At 40.4% G+C, this 17,248-nt stretch overlaps 1 protein-coding gene across 12 annotated transcripts in view; it reads right to left on the bottom strand.

Annotated features, from left to right (window-relative positions):
- The window catches only part of MPDZ (multiple PDZ domain crumbs cell polarity complex component), a 169,189-nt gene that overhangs the window by 8,964 nt on the left and 142,977 nt on the right, over positions 1–17,248 (bottom strand). For all 12 annotated transcript variants that reach the window (XM_035723504.1, XM_035723507.1, XM_035723511.1 and 9 more), the window contains 8 exons: positions 8,151–8,243; positions 7,991–8,065; positions 6,466–6,625; positions 4,368–4,513; positions 3,560–3,643; positions 3,223–3,416; positions 1,021–1,168; positions 30–116 (listed from right to left, as the gene is read on the bottom strand). In XM_035723504.1, coding sequence (XP_035579397.1) covers positions 30–116; positions 1,021–1,168; positions 3,223–3,416; positions 3,560–3,643; positions 4,368–4,513; positions 6,466–6,625; positions 7,991–8,065; positions 8,151–8,243 — 987 coding nt within the window. The remainder of the gene's footprint in view (positions 1–29; positions 117–1,020; positions 1,169–3,222; positions 3,417–3,559; positions 3,644–4,367; positions 4,514–6,465; positions 6,626–7,990; positions 8,066–8,150; positions 8,244–17,248) is intronic.

Below are 17,248 nucleotides of genomic sequence, written 5' to 3'. Positions count from 1 at the left end.
ATCACCTGATGAACCCCACAGCTACCCACCTGGCTGCTCTGAGAAGGCCTCCTCTCTGAATGGAATGGACCAGCTTTGATTCTTCCAACTTCCAAGGTCACTGTGCCTAGGGAACACTAGGGGAGTGGTTGTTTTAGGAAAATGGTCAAACAAGATGCTATAATCATCTTCGGGAGTAGATACACTCTTTAGGATAAGATTTTTGAAAGGCCTCCTCCTTTTGGGATTTCCATAGTCAAGGACACCTCCAATCCTTTGTGGAAGGAGGTTTTTCTAAAACATAAAGGAGAGTAACAACAAGCAGCAGCAGGGGGCAACACCCAGCGTCTGTCTCATGGCCTCATGATTTACAGGGAGACTGTTGGTGCCGAGCTAAAGAGAAACTGAGAATCGAGCAACTGTCTCATGAAACATATTGGGTTAGATAGGCCAAATGTATTAACTCAGGGCTTAAAAAACAAAAACTGAAACAATACAACAATGACCACAACAACTTTTGTCCTTAACAGATAACTGGGCAAACTCTACTACCACACTGCACCTGAACAGACCTATTACACAATACTGAAAGAAGCCATAATGCTAAAAACACAAAATAAGAATTGAAGACAACTTCCCTGTGACCTCTGACAAATAAATCCTAGGCATGCAAAAAATACTATATTGTCTAAGGAGAAAGCACAATGAGGTATTTTGAGATCCTGGGTTTCTGGAGTTAGACATACAGGTTTTAAATCCTATGTGATTTACCAGCTGTGGGGCCTTAAGGGATGTCTACCTTGAAAACTGAAAAGTCTTTCATTTGACATTTAATGACAGAAAATACATAATATAATAAAGAGCTATTATTAGTTAGAAATTTATCACTAAAATTTGGCATCTTACTTAGAAATGTGTCTTATTTGAGATAACATTTTAAATAAGGAGGATTCAGTGCTTATTTGACCGAAGTGGCCCAGTTAGCATCTCCTCCTCCTTCCATCCTACTGCACAGAGTCCTTGCCGGCGTTTGACCTTTACCTTCAGCAAAGCAGCCACAGCTTCCTGGGTGGCATGCCGGACGTCTTCTGCATTCACCGTTAGTATCTGGTCTCCCTGCACCAGTCTTCCGTCAGCATCAGCAATCCCTCCTTTGACGATGTCAGACACAAACACTCCGGTATCATTTCTGTAAACATAATTTGGAATTTCAACATGACTGTTTTTTCTCCACTGCAATGCAATGCTTACTGAAAAGCTAACATTTTTTAATTGAAAACGTGACCTACGGTCTTGTGACTTTAAAAGTTTGTTTTCAGCAACACGGGGGAAATATTATTAGAATTATTTTCTGTGATAATAATAGCTTATGTCTTATAGTATTTCACGGATTAAACAGATCTTTCATAAGCATATTTATTCTTCAACAATTATGTACTGTGAGCTGAAGTGGCCACTACTGTTGTCTCACTTTATGGGTCACACAGTTCCTAAAAAGCAAAAATGGGACGTTAAGAGTCAGTTCTTGGGTGCTAAGTCTATGGTCCCCTCCACACCGTAACGAAGCCCTGAATGAATACTGACCAGTGGCTACATAACGATGTTGGTATTATCACCATCATTAATGTTCTTGAAAATAAACAATGAATATGTACCTCTAACCGAAACCATTTGTTTAAGAACCATTCCTGTGACGTCTTTTAAGTTATTATGGATCTAACTTGCGAGCAAGATGGATTTATGCAAAATGAACAAATACTAATCTTATTCTAATCTTCCTTTCATTCAGAAAACTACAAACAACCCAGGATTTTCTTGCCAAGAGACAAAGATAACTGTAAGTAGAAATGTATAGTGAAAATGAGGTTGTGTCTCTTCTTGACAAGGTCAGGCCCTCAAACACATCATTTCACCTTCTGATCCTCTGCCTTCCCATCTTTAGAATAAAGGTTTTGGAACTTGGGGCATCTGGGTGGCTCAGTCGGTTAAGTGTCTGCCTTCGGCTCAAGTCATGATCTCGGGGTCCTGGGATCAAGCCTCACATTGGGCTCCCTGCTCAGCAGGGAGTCTGCTTCTCTCTTTCTCTCCCTCTGCCCCTCCCCACTGCTCATTCTGTCTCTCAAACAAATAAATCTTTTAAAAAAAAGATATTGGAACTTACTGGATCATGTATTTGTTAATATTACTTGTCTATAAATACTTAAATAAATTAGGTACTAAATTTGTATCTATTCACCAATTTAGCACCCAGGCCTCTTACTTTCTGTTCCCTTCTGACAACATGTTTATGTTCCAGCCAATCCTTCTCCCTAGAGTATCCACTGCTCCCTACAAATAGACCAACTATCACTGATCACTTTCAGCCTCAGCGCAGGCACCTCTTTTCTGAGAAGTTTCTCTAATCTGCTTCCTCAAATAGAGTCACTTGTCCCCTTTTCCTCTGCTGCCACAGCTCCCCCACAGTATGTCTCTGTCTCTCATCAATGGAATCCTTTGTTGCAAGAACACATTTAATTCTCGTTGACTAAATTGTGAGTTTTTTGAGGTCAGGAACCATGTATTTTCTTTTTTTTAAGATTTTATTTATTTTTTGACAGACAGAGAGACACTGAGGGAGGGAACACAAGCAGGGGGAGTGGGAGAGGGAGAAGCAGGCTTCCCGCTGAGCACGGAGCCAGATGCGGGGCTTGATCCCAGGACCCTGGGACCGTGACCTGAGCCAAAGGCAGACGCCTAACGACTGAGCCACCCAGGCGCCCCAGTCAGGAACCATGTCTTATTTAACTTTGTTCCTCAGAACATAATGTATTCCCCGGCACACAGGAGGTGTTCAAGAAATATCAGTCAGGGGCACTTGGGTGGCTCAGTTGGTTAAGTGTCTGCCTTCGGCTCAGGGCATGATCCTGGAGTCCTGGGATCAAGTCCCGGACTGGGCTCCCCACTCAGCAGGGGGTCTGCTTCTCCCTCTGCCCTTCACCCTACTCATGCTCCTGTGCTTTCTCAAATAAATAAACCTTAAAAAAAATAAATACTAAACAGTTTTTTGTCTAATATTCTCAAGATCCCCCAAAATCCTAACTTAAAAAGTTCAAAAGTGAGGTCTTTTGACGCTGAGTGGGCTGACAACAGCTACCCACAGAACACTAGCAGCTGATAAAGATTCGACTACTGATAATATTCTCTATAAGAACTGAAATTCAGTCATTTCCAAAAGATCATGAGGTTTGCCCTCTTCAGTCGTACCTTTTCCCAACAATACTTAATCCCAGGCCTTTCCCTGGCTTCTTCTGCAGCTCGACAGTGAGGGTGTCATACACGTCTTCCTCTTTGTATGGGGCCTCATCTCTGTAGAGCGTCAGGCGCACTCTTGGTGGGGTCTGTCTCAGGACATGTATTGCTTCATCATGCGTGGCCTTTCTCAAGTCAATTCCATTCACCTGTGCGGAAATGGGACACTGTGAGGAGCCAGGTGAGTCAAATAAAGAAAGAGCAAAGAGGAAGTGAAAGAAACAAAGAAAGAAACAGAGACTGCCCTCCCCAGAGTAGCTTTTTCTTTGTCAATTATAAAGGTATTCTGTACCTCTAGAATCTGATCTCCAGCCCAGAGTCTTCCATCTTTACAAGCTGCTCCTTCTTCATAAACTTCGTGGATAATAATGGCACCCTAAGGGCCCAGACAAGACATACTCATGCTTTAGCCCATCCTCCGTAGGACTGGTGAGCAGAAATGAAGTCAAAACACACTGTACTTTTAAAGATAATGCAAAGGGTTATATACTCACTGGATCCATAGGGAGTCATATCAAAATGCAAAGAGAAGTGTAATGCACTTTTTGCTACAAGGCTCAAAGAAGTTTATATATATCTTTCTAATGACAGGGATGTTTAAAGAAAAAATTATGAAATATATAAATCATACATACATATAATAGGTATACATCACCTTTCCCATCTGCAAATGAAACTGACAGATATACATCACTTTTCCTATCCACAAATGAAATAATTAGATTTTAAAAAATTTTTGACATTTAGAAAATTTTGTCTATAATTATCCAGTTATTCAGACTCCTCTCAATATGGGTCCAACCCAACCATATCCAGACAGTAAAAAGGCAATTAAAGTATAGCAAAGACAGGTAAACTAAGAGAAATATTTTGAACCTAAAGGTCACAATCACAAGTGTAACTATCTTACTGAGTCAGTACTCACTCAAAATAGAAGTCCCAGTACTCAATTTTTGGTATTTGCTCTACGAATTAAAATAACAACAAATGATGCATCTTTTTAGGCCTTAATGTTTCATTTAATAAAACAGATAGAACTCTCCCAGATAGCAATCTCTCAGGGCTCATTGGATCTGAAGCATCTCAGGGAGTGTCCTCACCAGCAGAGTGTCCGACCCTCCAACAATACTCAGGCCCAGCCCTGTTCGCCCTTTGGAAATCTCAATTGTTGTTTCGCAGCCTGGGATAATGGGGCAGGTTGCAGGATCAGAAGCAAAGATCGCTGGTGTTGATGACCTGCTTGTACCTAAAAATAAATTTAAAATGAAATGAAATACAAACTGATTAGGTGGTATATACAACAAACTCACAGCCCCCCCCCCTTGCCTGTGGGGGATGGAGCAGAAAAAGGGCCCAAGGTTACAGACAAGGAAGACTTCAGACTTACCTTAATCTTTTAGTTATATTTTAAAAACATCAAACAAAATGATTCAATCATCGTTAATTTAGGGAGGTGGGTACAAAGTTACGTCGCACTACGGTGTATTTTCTAAATTGCTAGGGATGATAGGTATAAAGGAATAAGAGCAGAGAGTTGAACTGAACCTCTAGTTTCATGCTGATATTACATACTTCACCAGAGCCAAAAAACTTCTTATGAAATTATGATTTGTACAACTCAGAACTGAGGTATATAGCGGTCATGTAAAAACACACTCTGGGAAGACTACAAAACACAAAGCACATCAGCACATCAGTAATTCTGCTCATGGTGCCTGCATTTCAAGGCTTTTTATGTTTTGGTTTTGGTTTTCCTTTTCTTCTTATCCTAGAGCATTTCTTCTTATGTATCAAATCTGTGCACATATGCAACTGGATTTAATATCTGAGTTTATAAAACATCAAGTGAGACTCACATGCAGTTTCTTTCTTTGCATGTCTCACTTGATGTTTTATAAACTCAGATATTAAATCCTGGTGCATATGTGCTCAGGACTGAAGAGATAAGAATAGATTATGAGAAAACAAGGAGAATATAATTTCACACCTTGTTTTACGATAGTCTTCATATCATATGTTTTACGATATACCAAAGAGCATATAGCACACGTCATGTTTTGCAAAAGCTGAGACAGTTGGTAGAGTAGCTTTAGGCAAGAGGCTCTCTTTTTAGGAAACCAGAGACAGACTAATTCTTGCTCCTGAAATGGTAAGAGCAGGTGTAAGATATTTTCTTTTATGTTACATTTTCATTTAGAATTTTACATTTTTATAGACAATCCTATTTTGGGATCAACATAAAATTGAAAAAGGAGACAATTTCCGTAAAACCTTTTAACATGTCAGTGAATTACCCAGTCTTTCTAAATAAAGGATTACATTCATCAGATATGTATTACTTTAAGACTTTTTTTGTCTAACTATATTACATATGTTTTAAACTGCTGTTTCCTTAAAAACCTGTCAAAAGAACTTAATGTTTCAGTTTGGAGGCCAAAAGAGAATTTTTTCTCCCATAGCAGAAAAAGCCTATGTGTTTAAGTACTTTTTTCAGTGCTGCAAAGCTTGAAATTTACTGTCTTATTAAACACTAGTGTAATTTTTGTCAAAAAGTAACTTAAAGGAATAATTTGCCTCAATTTGCTACACTGGCATTTTAATGATGCACACAAGTCTCATTCCATGGTCCACATACAATCATTTCATCTATTTTGACAGGATCTATTAGACCTAAATGACAGAACTCAGATCAATTATGCTTACTATAGCAATGACTATTATTTTTAAAGAGTTTCTTATAATGCAAGGCACTGCTGATGTCACCGGTAAAGTGGCATCACTGTATCCATTTTACAGATTAGAATACTGAGGCTTTAAGAGAAGTTAAATCACTTGCCCAATATAAAAAAGGAATATTCAAAATGATGTTGTTACATCATTAGTCAAATACCCGAATCACAGGTACCTTCAGCTCAGATCCTTGGAGAGCAAAGAGTAGCACTCCACTGCTTTAGAGATGACGAAGCAGAGGCTCAGAATGGGTGAGTGGGTTCCCTGAGGCCCTACGGCTGGTTAACGTGCAGCACGCAGATCCCCTGCCTAACAGCCCAGTGACCTTTCTTCAGGAGCCCCTCTCTTTATACTTGATGGCCTTCAAACAGTGAGTTACATGCAGGCAGGGGGCTCCCACGTAGGAAGCTGCCGCTGGGGGGTTTGAGTGCACCACAGAAGAAGGAATCACAAGAGATTGGCCCTTACTTGGGATGGACTCTGGTTCTGGGGAGCCAGAAGACGGGGCCGTCGGAGACAAGGAGCTGCTCTTCTGTTCTCCACTGGCCGTCCCAGCCAGGGGGTCGCGATTCTCAGCATGAATGCTAAGTTTCACTGTTGTCTTTGCTGTTTTCAAAAGGCTAATAAACTGGCAGGGTGTTGGTGTGGCAAGGAAACAAAATTCAAAAGCAGATTAGTAGACTTATACCAGTAAGTCACTGTTACAGTTGGAATCCCTTTCCTTATCAGAACTTGAGGGGTCAAGAAAGAATGGTTGTCCTTTCTTTCTAGTTTCTCAGTTGCCTGATATTAAGGCCAAAGTTAATTTCTATTGTAAGTCTAGTTGTGACCATATTCTTCTTTATATAAGTATAGGGTTTTCCATTTTTGACATTTCTAATTAATCTCATCCTTTCCTCTGGATCCCTACAAACTTAGAAGATACATGGGGCACTTTTCCCACTTCCTGATTCTACTGAGAATATGAAACAGCTTACACAAACACTTTTAATAAAATGGAAACACTTATGTTAAAAGAAGGGTAAAGAAAACTATGCAACAGAAGAGTCAAGCCAAATGGAAAGTTAGAACATAGACATATGGGTTAAAAGGGTTCAACCTATACAATTATTAAAGCTGAATTTTAAAAAATGGTTTAAACTTCTTGCTGGCCAATGTAGAAATAAAAAACACTTGCACACCAAATCTCAAGAGAAACATAGCTTTTTTTCTTGCACTTATCTATGAAATGCCTCAAGTGAGACTACTAGTAAGTATTACCACTTTTGAGGACAAGAAAACTCACAAGTAACTGTTTAATCCCAATGAAAGTAATACATTTAATGACTGAGTCTGTTTATAAAACAACAGACAAAATGGATATTTACTGGAGCAAATATTCATAAAGATTCCTTTGGTCTTAACACTAAGTTGACCTTTGTTTAGAAGTTGCAAGGTTTTCTCTGAAAAACAAACTGAGGGTTCTAGAGGGGAGGGGGGTGGGGGGATGGGTTAGCCTGGTGATGGGTATTAAAGAGGGCACATTCTGCGTGGAGCACTGGGTGTTATGCACAAACAATGAATCATGGAACACTACATCAAGAACTAATGATGTAATGTATGGTGATTAACATAACAATAAAAAAATTATTAAAAAAAAAGAAGTTGCAAGGTTTTCTAAGGGAAAATGGAAATGATATTTATCAAAAATGCCCACTGGGGGAAAAAAATGCCTACTGAACACTGGATTTTCTAGGCAATAGAAAATACCTCAATATCATTTGATTTGAAAATAGAAAATAGAAATTGAAGAACTTCTAATCTCTTCTTTTCCTTAATGATATCTAATATAACGTCTAGTATAGCTACATGGTTCCAATTCCCTATGACCACACACACACACACACGGACACACACACACACACACACACACGGACACACAAAGGCACACACACGTGCCGGCCATGCCCACGGATGGGTTCACAGTGTCATCTGCTTCCTTTTGGAAACGTACCTTTTCAACAGGATAGCCAACAACAACTTCATCATCTATAGCCAAAATCTGATCTCCAACTTTGAGCCGTCCATCCTAAATGGAAACATGTTAAGATTTGGGGTGATTTTATAGAAGTAATTCCCTTCCCAACCACTGTATGACAGTGAGAAAGCCTCACCTTGGCTGCCACCCCATGCTCGGTTAGACTCTTTATGACGACTCCACTGAGCGTATCTTCCTCACTGATAGCAATGCCCAAACCCCCTTGATCCTAGAGAAATAGTAACAACTTAGAAAACTTGAAGCAGATTAAATTTATCCAAAGGAAAGCTATATGGCCATAACTTCTGAACATCATCTTCTACCCAAGGGCTAGAAAACGGATTAAAACCATTCTAAAGTTCATTAATAGAAATCTCTTCTTAAGCAAACTCTCAAACTTTTTAATGGAAATAAATTCTCTTTTATCAAATATTCAAATGTATTCATTCCTCCCATATGTTTACTATTTCTAGCGTATTTACCATATATATCCAGTTACACATCTCTAGTAACTTTAGCAAATATCCAGAGAACAAAATGCATTCGGTAACTCAATGAATATACAACATTTGCCAATGTAGTTTGGGGAACTGGCTGACGGAATAAGTCATTTAAAACCAAATCAAAGTATCCTGCTTCCTCTTTCTGGCCTACAGCTAAGAAATAACAACCCAAACTGGCCCCTTCATCCTGCCCTTCTCCCTTAGCAGAAGACTACAATTACTTCTGCCTGCTCCGTCCTTTCTGGGGCTGAATACACAGCGTTGTTTCCCCAGACACTTGTGTTTTGATTTGGTGCAGAGTGAAAACACTCTCAACTCTGAGCCCAAAGACATGCACTGAAAACCTGCCAAGCCTAGAGAGCTATATATATTTTGTCTATATTTTCCACATTTTCTTTTATCAAGACCAAATGTTCAATAGTATTGGCTTTTGCATTTCTTTAATGTTTACATTAATAAAATTAAAATAGGGTTTTGAGTATTTTCATTCTGGTTAGAGCTAGCAACCATTTTCATTATACTTTCTACCCAGGGAAATCTAAAGCAAAAGAGAGAAAAAGGAAATTTTGCCATGGTTTCTATGAAATGTATACATGAGAGCCACACTTGCCATCAGGCTTTTAGGATCATGACTGACATCAAGGTAAGGTTGTACCACCATTTTAAAGATTATCAACATCGTGGCTTTTCTGAGGTAGATTATTCATGTTTGATGATTTTCAGACTGTCATTATGCATCTCTCTCTACCACACTCTCTTTCTGCAGAATCAGTCACATGTGTAAAGCAGAGAAAACTGCACTTTTAGGGTGAGCAGAGCTCGGTTCTCATTACTTCCTGTCTAGCTGTAGGAATTTGGATAGCCCATATAACATGTCTAAACCTCAATTTTCTTTTTTTTTTTAAGATTATTTATTTATTTATTTGACAGAGAGAGAGAGACACAGAGAGAGAGGGAACACAAGCAGGGGAGTGGGAGAGGGAGAAGCAGGCTCCCTGCAGTGTAGGGAGCCCAATGCGGGGCTCTATCCCAGGACCCTTGGGATCATGACCTGAGCCGAAGGCAAACGCTTAAAGACTGAGCCACCCAGGCGCCCCTAAACCTCCATTTTCTTATCTAAAAAAGGAGTAATAATGCAGCTGACCCTTGAACAATGTGGGGGTTGGGGTGCTGATCCCCTTCTGCACAGCTGAAAATCCATACCTTCTGACTCCTCAAAAACTGAACTATTTATAGCCTTGACTGAAAGTGTTATCGATAACAAATAGCTGAATAACACTTTTTATATGTTATATGGATTATATACTGTATTCTTCCAGTGAAGCTAGAGAAAAGAAAATATTACTAAGAAAATCATAAGGAAGAGAAAATACATTTACAGTCCTATACTGTATTTATCAAAAAATTCCCACATAGAAGTGGACCCATGCAGTTCAAACCATGTTGTTCTCACCCAACCATGAGATTGCTGTGAGGATCAGATATAATAAGAAAGGGATTGAACACCTGATGTGCTATATACAGTGTTGTTATTACACATGCCTTCCTTCTACTTATTACCCTACAGGACACAATCAAATATACTTCAGATGCATTTTCTAAACTTGCCAGGATTTTGACACCCTGAATCCCGATCTAGCTGGTGAAAGAATCAGGTTTAATGAACAGGAAGGTGAATATGCTAACAAAAAGACAAAATCCCAATGCCAAATACACCTAATTTAGCTAAACACTCTATTTGGGATTTTGTACACCAATGGTCTTTCCTATTACCACAAAGAAATATTTGTTTGAACAAGTAATACTCTACATCTATGATGACTGTATGTATACAACTCTGAGATTTGGTTCTATCATTGCCTATTCACTTACCTGTAGTCAGGAAAGTACTTTAGTGGTACAGAGGGCATTTACTGGTTGTTTACTTAACACCATTGTCATATTCCTTCATGCAAGCTCACAGATTTTTGTCAGAATATCCAGCCCCCTCCCTCTGCTGCCTCAAACAACATACAGGAGCATGCTCTCTCTCTTGCTTGTTCTCTCTCTGCCTATGTTTTGGGTGGTGATTTTAAAATATGCTCAAAATAATATTCCTCCCTTCAAGAAGGGGATCCTGAACGTGCACTGGACTTGGGTTACTTGATTGTAAAATACAGAATAAAGCAGGAGGAAGGGTATGCAATTTCACACCTATGACAAAGGCAACAGGGCTTCCTCCTCACTCTCTCTTGGACCACCTGCTCTGGGGGAAGCCAGGTCCATATATGAGGACATGAAAGCAGCACCCCAGAGAGGAAACAGGCCTTTCTATCAGTGGTCATTTAAGTCAACCATCCCGGATGTGGATCTTTTGGCCCTGGTCAAGGCTGCCCATGACTGCAGCCCTCGCTGGTGGTTTGTTGGCAAACTCTACACGGAGTCTGACCAGACCACCCACTGAACGGCTCCCAAACGCATGACCCACAGAAACAGAGATAATAAATGTCTATTGTTTTAAGATTCTAAATTTTGGGGGCACCTGGGTGGCTCAGATGTTTAAGATTCTAAATTTTGTGGTAATTTGTTATGTAACAGTGGATAAATAACTCCAAGGATGGAGTTTGAATGACTTGGTTCAATAGTACAGTTCTATTCCCATTGTCACAGTCCCAAGCTCAGGAGTAGGTGAGTGAACGGAGCTGGATCAACTAGCATGGATTTCAGGACTTTTACTCAGAATTACAGGACAGCCACTTTCCCCCCGACCACAGGTGAGAGAAGCAGCACATGACCCCAGCTATGGCTGGCAGCCATTCTAAAACTGAGAGGAAGACCAGCCTTGGGATACAGCTGACCACTGAGGGCTGTGCAGGGAAAGGAAAAGACCTGGCTCTTGATGATGATCCTACTGAGCCACAGACCAACCATCCTGGAAGATTGCTGCCCAGTAACCTGGGCCCATAAATCTCCTTCTTTCACTAAGCCTATAGGAGGAAGAAGGTTTTTTGTTATTAGCAACAGGCAGGGGCCTACAAGGAGCAATAAGCTACATATCTGTTTATATAATATGCCCCAATTCCACTTAAAATACTACAAAAATAACACATATAAACACATCTACAGACACCTACTGGTATCAGAAGAGTAGGATGAAATACGAGTAAGGGCAACAGGGTGTGAGTACAGTTTCCCAGCTGACTGCTTAGCTCTCCACCTCACTGCTACCACAGGACACCCAGTTTGTAACAGAAAAAGGTCTGAGAAACACTGTTCTGAGCCAGTTATTAAAACACCACCATATAGAGAAGGTGAAACAAATTAAGGAAACTTTTTTATGGAGTAACATTTCTATCATTCAATAGCTGGAGAAGAATGAACAAGAATTAAAAGTGGAACAAAGTAAACCACCATTATCATCAGGAGAGCTATTCTGAAGTTGGAAGATTCTCAAAAATTCAGAAGAAAACTCCTTTGTTTTTTGTTTTTTTAAAGATTTTTATTTATTTATTTGACAGAGACAGAGATAGTGAGAGGAGGAACACAAGCAGGGGAAGTGGGAGAGGGAGAAGCAGACTCCCTGCCGAGCAGGGAACCCGATGTGGGGCTCCATCCCAGGACCCCGAGATCATGACCTGAGCTGAAGGCAGCCACTTAACTGACTGAGTCACCCAGGCGCCCCAGAAGAAAACTTCTTAATGCTATTTGAAGACTTTCACCCTATAAAACTGTATGGACATGAAACGTATCTCTGAAAATTGTGTAAGGTTGTTTTGATTTACAGGTACTTTCCTAGGATAAAATGTGCTTAAAAACAAATCTTCAATCAAAATTATTTTGTCTGATATATTGAATTAGTCTTTCAGTCAGTCTAAGGGTTCAGATTATACACATTATAAACTTTTCGTTTACACTTCTATTTTCCGACTTAAAAAAGGGGATTAAAAAGAAAAAAGATAATCAGGGTGCCTGGGTGGCTTAGTCGGTTAAGCGTCTGACTCTTGATTTTGGCTCAGGTCATGATCTCAGGGTCGTGGAGCCTGCTTAAGACTCTCTCTCTACAGGGGCACCTGGGTGGCTCAGATGCTTAAGGGTCTGCCTTCAGCGGCTCGGATCATGATCTCCAGGTCCTGGGATGGAGCTGCCATGTCCCCATGTCATGGTCCCAGCTCAGTGGGGAGCCTGCTTCTCCCTCTCCCTCTGCCTCTCCCCCATTGCTTGAGCTCTTTCTGTCTCCGTCCCTCTCTCAAATGAATAAATTAAAAAAAAAAAAACTTAAAAAAAAAAGATTCTCTACCTCTGCCCCGCTCCACCCCCTTCACCCTAGCCTTGCACTCTCTCTGTCCTAAAAAAAAAAAAGATATTTGACCTGTCCGGAGAGTTTCTAAGGAGTCAGAACTTAACTACAAATGACCTGTTACTACAGTTTCTGTTTTAAGACTGTTAGGAAAACCGTTCTCTCCTTCCTGACCCCCCAGTACTTGACATTTTCCCCTTGTGCACACACAGCATGTAAGCCTTCATCCTTTCCACCCTCCTGCATACTTAGTATGAACTATGATACCCCATACTAGATGAGATAATGGTAGAAAAAATATAACAGCTTCTTCTTTTTCAACATGTTTTCAATATAGATGTATAGAAAATTTACCCACATGAATGTTTATCACAAGAGACATGTTTGAGCCAGGTACGGTTAAATGACAAATAAGTGAAGACATTACTAGTAAGCATTATATAGGCCAGAATATTGAAGGAACATTTCAAAATAAACAGACAGGAGATTAAGTTAGATCTTGAGTCATACAGGATTTAGGTAATCTAAAAGAAAGCAGAAGGGTACCCCAAGTTGTATAAGCAAAGGCAAGGAGGGATGAATTCTTAAATCGCTCTTGATACAAGTCAGTCTGAATGAAGTAGAAGATTCTTATAAGAAATATAAAGGTGTTTTGGAAAGGTAAATGGGCCCCAGTCGCAAGCTGAAACAAGGAATGGAAAATGGGACTTGGAGGTTTAAGACCAGAGTTTAAGTTCTAACTCTACCATTTTGAGTTATGAGAACTGTTATAAGTGGGGAAAATAAAAGCAATCTCACAGTGTGGCTGAGAAGTAAATAAACATAATGCACATGAGACTTCACCATTAATTTTTTTCAAATAATCATAATTTTTAAAAATACAGGGTACTATAAATGACAAAGAATTGCGGATGAGGTATGAACGTTAGCAGGCTGGTTAATTCTCCCGTCTTTGCTTTCTTGAGTTTTGTTTGCAGAGTCAGCTAAAATGGGATTTGGAGTGGAGAGTCTTATATAGTATGCTGTGTCTTTTAACCTGTCATTTTTTTTTTTTAAGATTTTATTTATTTGACAGAGAAAGAGAGACAGTGAGAGAGGGAACACAAGCAGGGGCAGAGGGAGAGGGAGAAGCAGGCTCTCCGCCGAGCAGGGAGCCGGATGCTGGGCTCGATCCCAGGACCCTGGGACCATGATCCGAGCCAAAGGCAGACGCTTAAGGACTGAGCCACCCAGGCGCCCCATTAACCTGTCATTTTTGGCAAGGGCCTCCTCAAAGGATGTTTTTAAGCACACATTCTGTGGAGCATTCAGAACCTCATGGTTAAAATATTAAGGAAAATAATGACTTGAACAGTGTGAAGTATAGGCCGCTTTCAGACAAACAGGCTTGAGCGATGGAATGTAGAAAGGGCCCACAGCAACCCCAACTGAATACAGATGGACCCATCAGGTGACCCACCTTAAAATATCCATAAGCCCTACCTGACCAATGGGCTACTCAAAACCAGGCACAATTGCCAAAAAAAGGGAAAATTCCATACCTCTGCACCTACCTCCTTACCTTCCCCCTTGAAAAATAGCCCCACCCACTGCCCCCCGGCAGACAGCCTCTCCTCTGCAGCCCTTCCCGCTGCTTGCTTGTGGTGTGTTCAAGAAACTTCTATCTCCCTTGTTCTGCCTCAGGTGAATTCTTTCACCTCCTGAGTCACTGGCTTCCACAGGATTGTTGCCCCACATCTGGGGTCTCCCATCCAACTGGGAGAGACACCACATGAAGTGCTTTATACAGATTCTTTCATTTAATCCTTATAAAAATATTTCTAATATAAAGGTTTCATTATTTCCCTATCCTACAGACAAGGAAACTGAGACCCAGAAAAGTTAAGTGGCTCCAAAAGCCCACACTTGAAGTCGCAGTTGATTGCTTCTAATTTTAGAATTAGAATTAGAATTAAAATCAGCTGATTTTAAAAGATTCTTGAATATTCCCCCTTATTCACTTTGGCCTTCATCAATAAATACATTTCAGTTACCTGAGCTTTAGATTTGTTTGAAATCTATGTATAGATGGAAGCTTTCTGTGGGCAATAAAATCTGAAGTTTCTTCAAGTTCTTAGATTCCGCTACAGCAACTACTTCAGAAAGGGAAGTGCACATAATAGACACCTGCTGATTAAGTCAGCAGGAGGCTAAAGGCAGAGACCAGCTGTAGAATGAAGGGAGCTTGCTCATTAGCTTAAAGAATCCCAACAGTAACCCCTGATACAGGCAGCCCCATTTACAGAAGAGGAGTGGGGACCAATGAGATCAAGTTTCCAAATATTTTATCAGAGGTCACTCAGAAGGGCCTCTGACAGACAAAGCAGACCTCTGTCCCCACCAACCCCCACCGCCCCCCATTGCTGAATGCCAGGCCAAGAGACTTGAATTTATCTGTTTGAGAATGGAGGTCCTTGAAAGATTCTGAATAGGGGATTAGGACAATTAAACATCTACAGAACACCTTAATCAGGTAGCCTAAGACAGGAGGAGATAGCATCGCAGAAAACCGGTACCAGGAGGGAGTCAGACAACTCTCTGCCAGCTTATTCTTTCCTAATAATTATAACAATAAAAAAAAAAAACAGGCAGTATTTATATATGAGTGCAAGGTACTGGACTCTTCACACAATATATACTTAATTCTCACTACAAATGTAGGAGATGAGTACTACTATCATCTCCACTTGGTAGAGGGGAAATTGTCCAGATTAAGAACCCTGTCCAAGGTCCCAGCCAGTGGCTTGTAACAGGCAAAGGAGGGCTCCGACCCAGAAGGGTTGGCTTTAATCTACAAGCTCAACCACTATAGTGTTTTGCTCATACTGCATCTGTTTAACAGGGTCATTCTCCCAACATTTCCTGGGCACTCATTATATTCTAGGATGTTCTAAACTCTAGGTAAATAAATTAGGCCAATGCCATGAAAGGCATGTAAAAAAAAATGATCTTATTTTGGGCTTTTCTAAAGATAAGCATAAACCTATATTTTTTTAAAGTTTATTATAATGAATCCAGCATACATTTAAATGCTTCATAATTCACAAATTGCAGGGAAATGACTGCACTGTTAAATAAATTCTGATACTTTGGGATTTAGGAGGAAAAGGAAAAATCTGTAATCAACAGGGGAAAAAGGAAGGTATCTTCTCTCTCAAATGGCAACAGAGTGAGGGATCCTGAACTAAAGTGTATGAACTTCTTGGTAGAAAAGGCAAAAGGCTTTAATGACTTCTGTTCTTTTCCTTCTACCTACAACATAAAGTGTGTGTAATAACGACTTCTTTTAAATGTACTGTAAGTAAGACCAGGGCAATCCATTTTACACACATTTATTGTAAAAACAAAACCAAATCAATAGCAGCACAGTCTTTTTTTGCTTAACAAAGTCTGTGTGCCAGGCATTATGCCAAGTACTTACAAAGGACTCATTTAATCTATAATTAGGTCAAAGGTAATATTACCATCTCCAATTTACTGGTGAGAAAACTGAGGCAAAAGAACATCACATAATGTGTCAGATGTATACCTGATGAAGCAAGGGTTGAACTCAGATTCTGGAGTCAACACCCATAAGCACCATACTGCACTGTCTCAGAACTGGCCACTTCTTTCTGCCTCCAGTAAATATACCCCTGCTCCACGCCCAGCCCCGGCTTGCCTTCCTCTTCTCCCTGAGCACTTTGCTGCTCTCTCTGCAAATATTCTCCTTCATCCACCGCCGTCCCTGCCTGCATTCCAGCATGAGCCTGCAGAACCTGAAAGCATTTGTAGGTTTCTGTTCAGCAAACCACCTCTCTAAAGTGGTCATTTGAACCTAAGGTTCAGATCTTTTCAAAAGTAAATACTTCAGTGATGCTTATCAGTGAAACTTCTAGCTATTCGAACTTGGAGTTTTATGAAGGACAAAGACTATAATTCGTTTCTTTCTTCTTTTTATTTCCTCCATAGCAGGCCCTTGGTAAATGTATCAAAGGAGGGGGACGCCTGGGTGGCTCAGCCAGTTAAGCATCTGCCTTCTGCTCAGGTCATGATCCCTCAGGCCTGCACTGGGCTCCCTGCTCAGTGGGGAGTCTGCTTCTCCCTCAGCCCCTCACCCAACTCTCGTGCTCTCTCACTCTCTCAAATGGATAAATAAAATCTTAAAAAAAAAGAGAGACTGCCAAATGTCATACCTTGGGATAATCATAAAGGCAGGAAAAGCTTAGTTCCTGTTAAAGTATCAATTAACACAGTAATTCTCAAGTGTCTGTATGCATTGGAATCACCTAGAAGGTTTATAAAAATGCAAACTGCGGGTCCACCCCCAGAATTTCTCATTTAGTAGGTTCTGGTGGGCCCAAACATCTGCATTTCAGATCCCAGGTGATGCTGATGCTGCTGGTCTAGAGACCATAATTCTGAGAACCAGCAAAT

The sequence above is a fragment of the Zalophus californianus genome, chromosome 13 (genome assembly GCF_009762305.2).
Source record: "Zalophus californianus isolate mZalCal1 chromosome 13, mZalCal1.pri.v2, whole genome shotgun sequence".
In the NCBI taxonomy this organism is placed as follows: domain Eukaryota; kingdom Metazoa; phylum Chordata; class Mammalia; order Carnivora; family Otariidae; genus Zalophus; species Zalophus californianus.
This window is presented reverse-complemented; position numbering and strand designations above follow the sequence as displayed.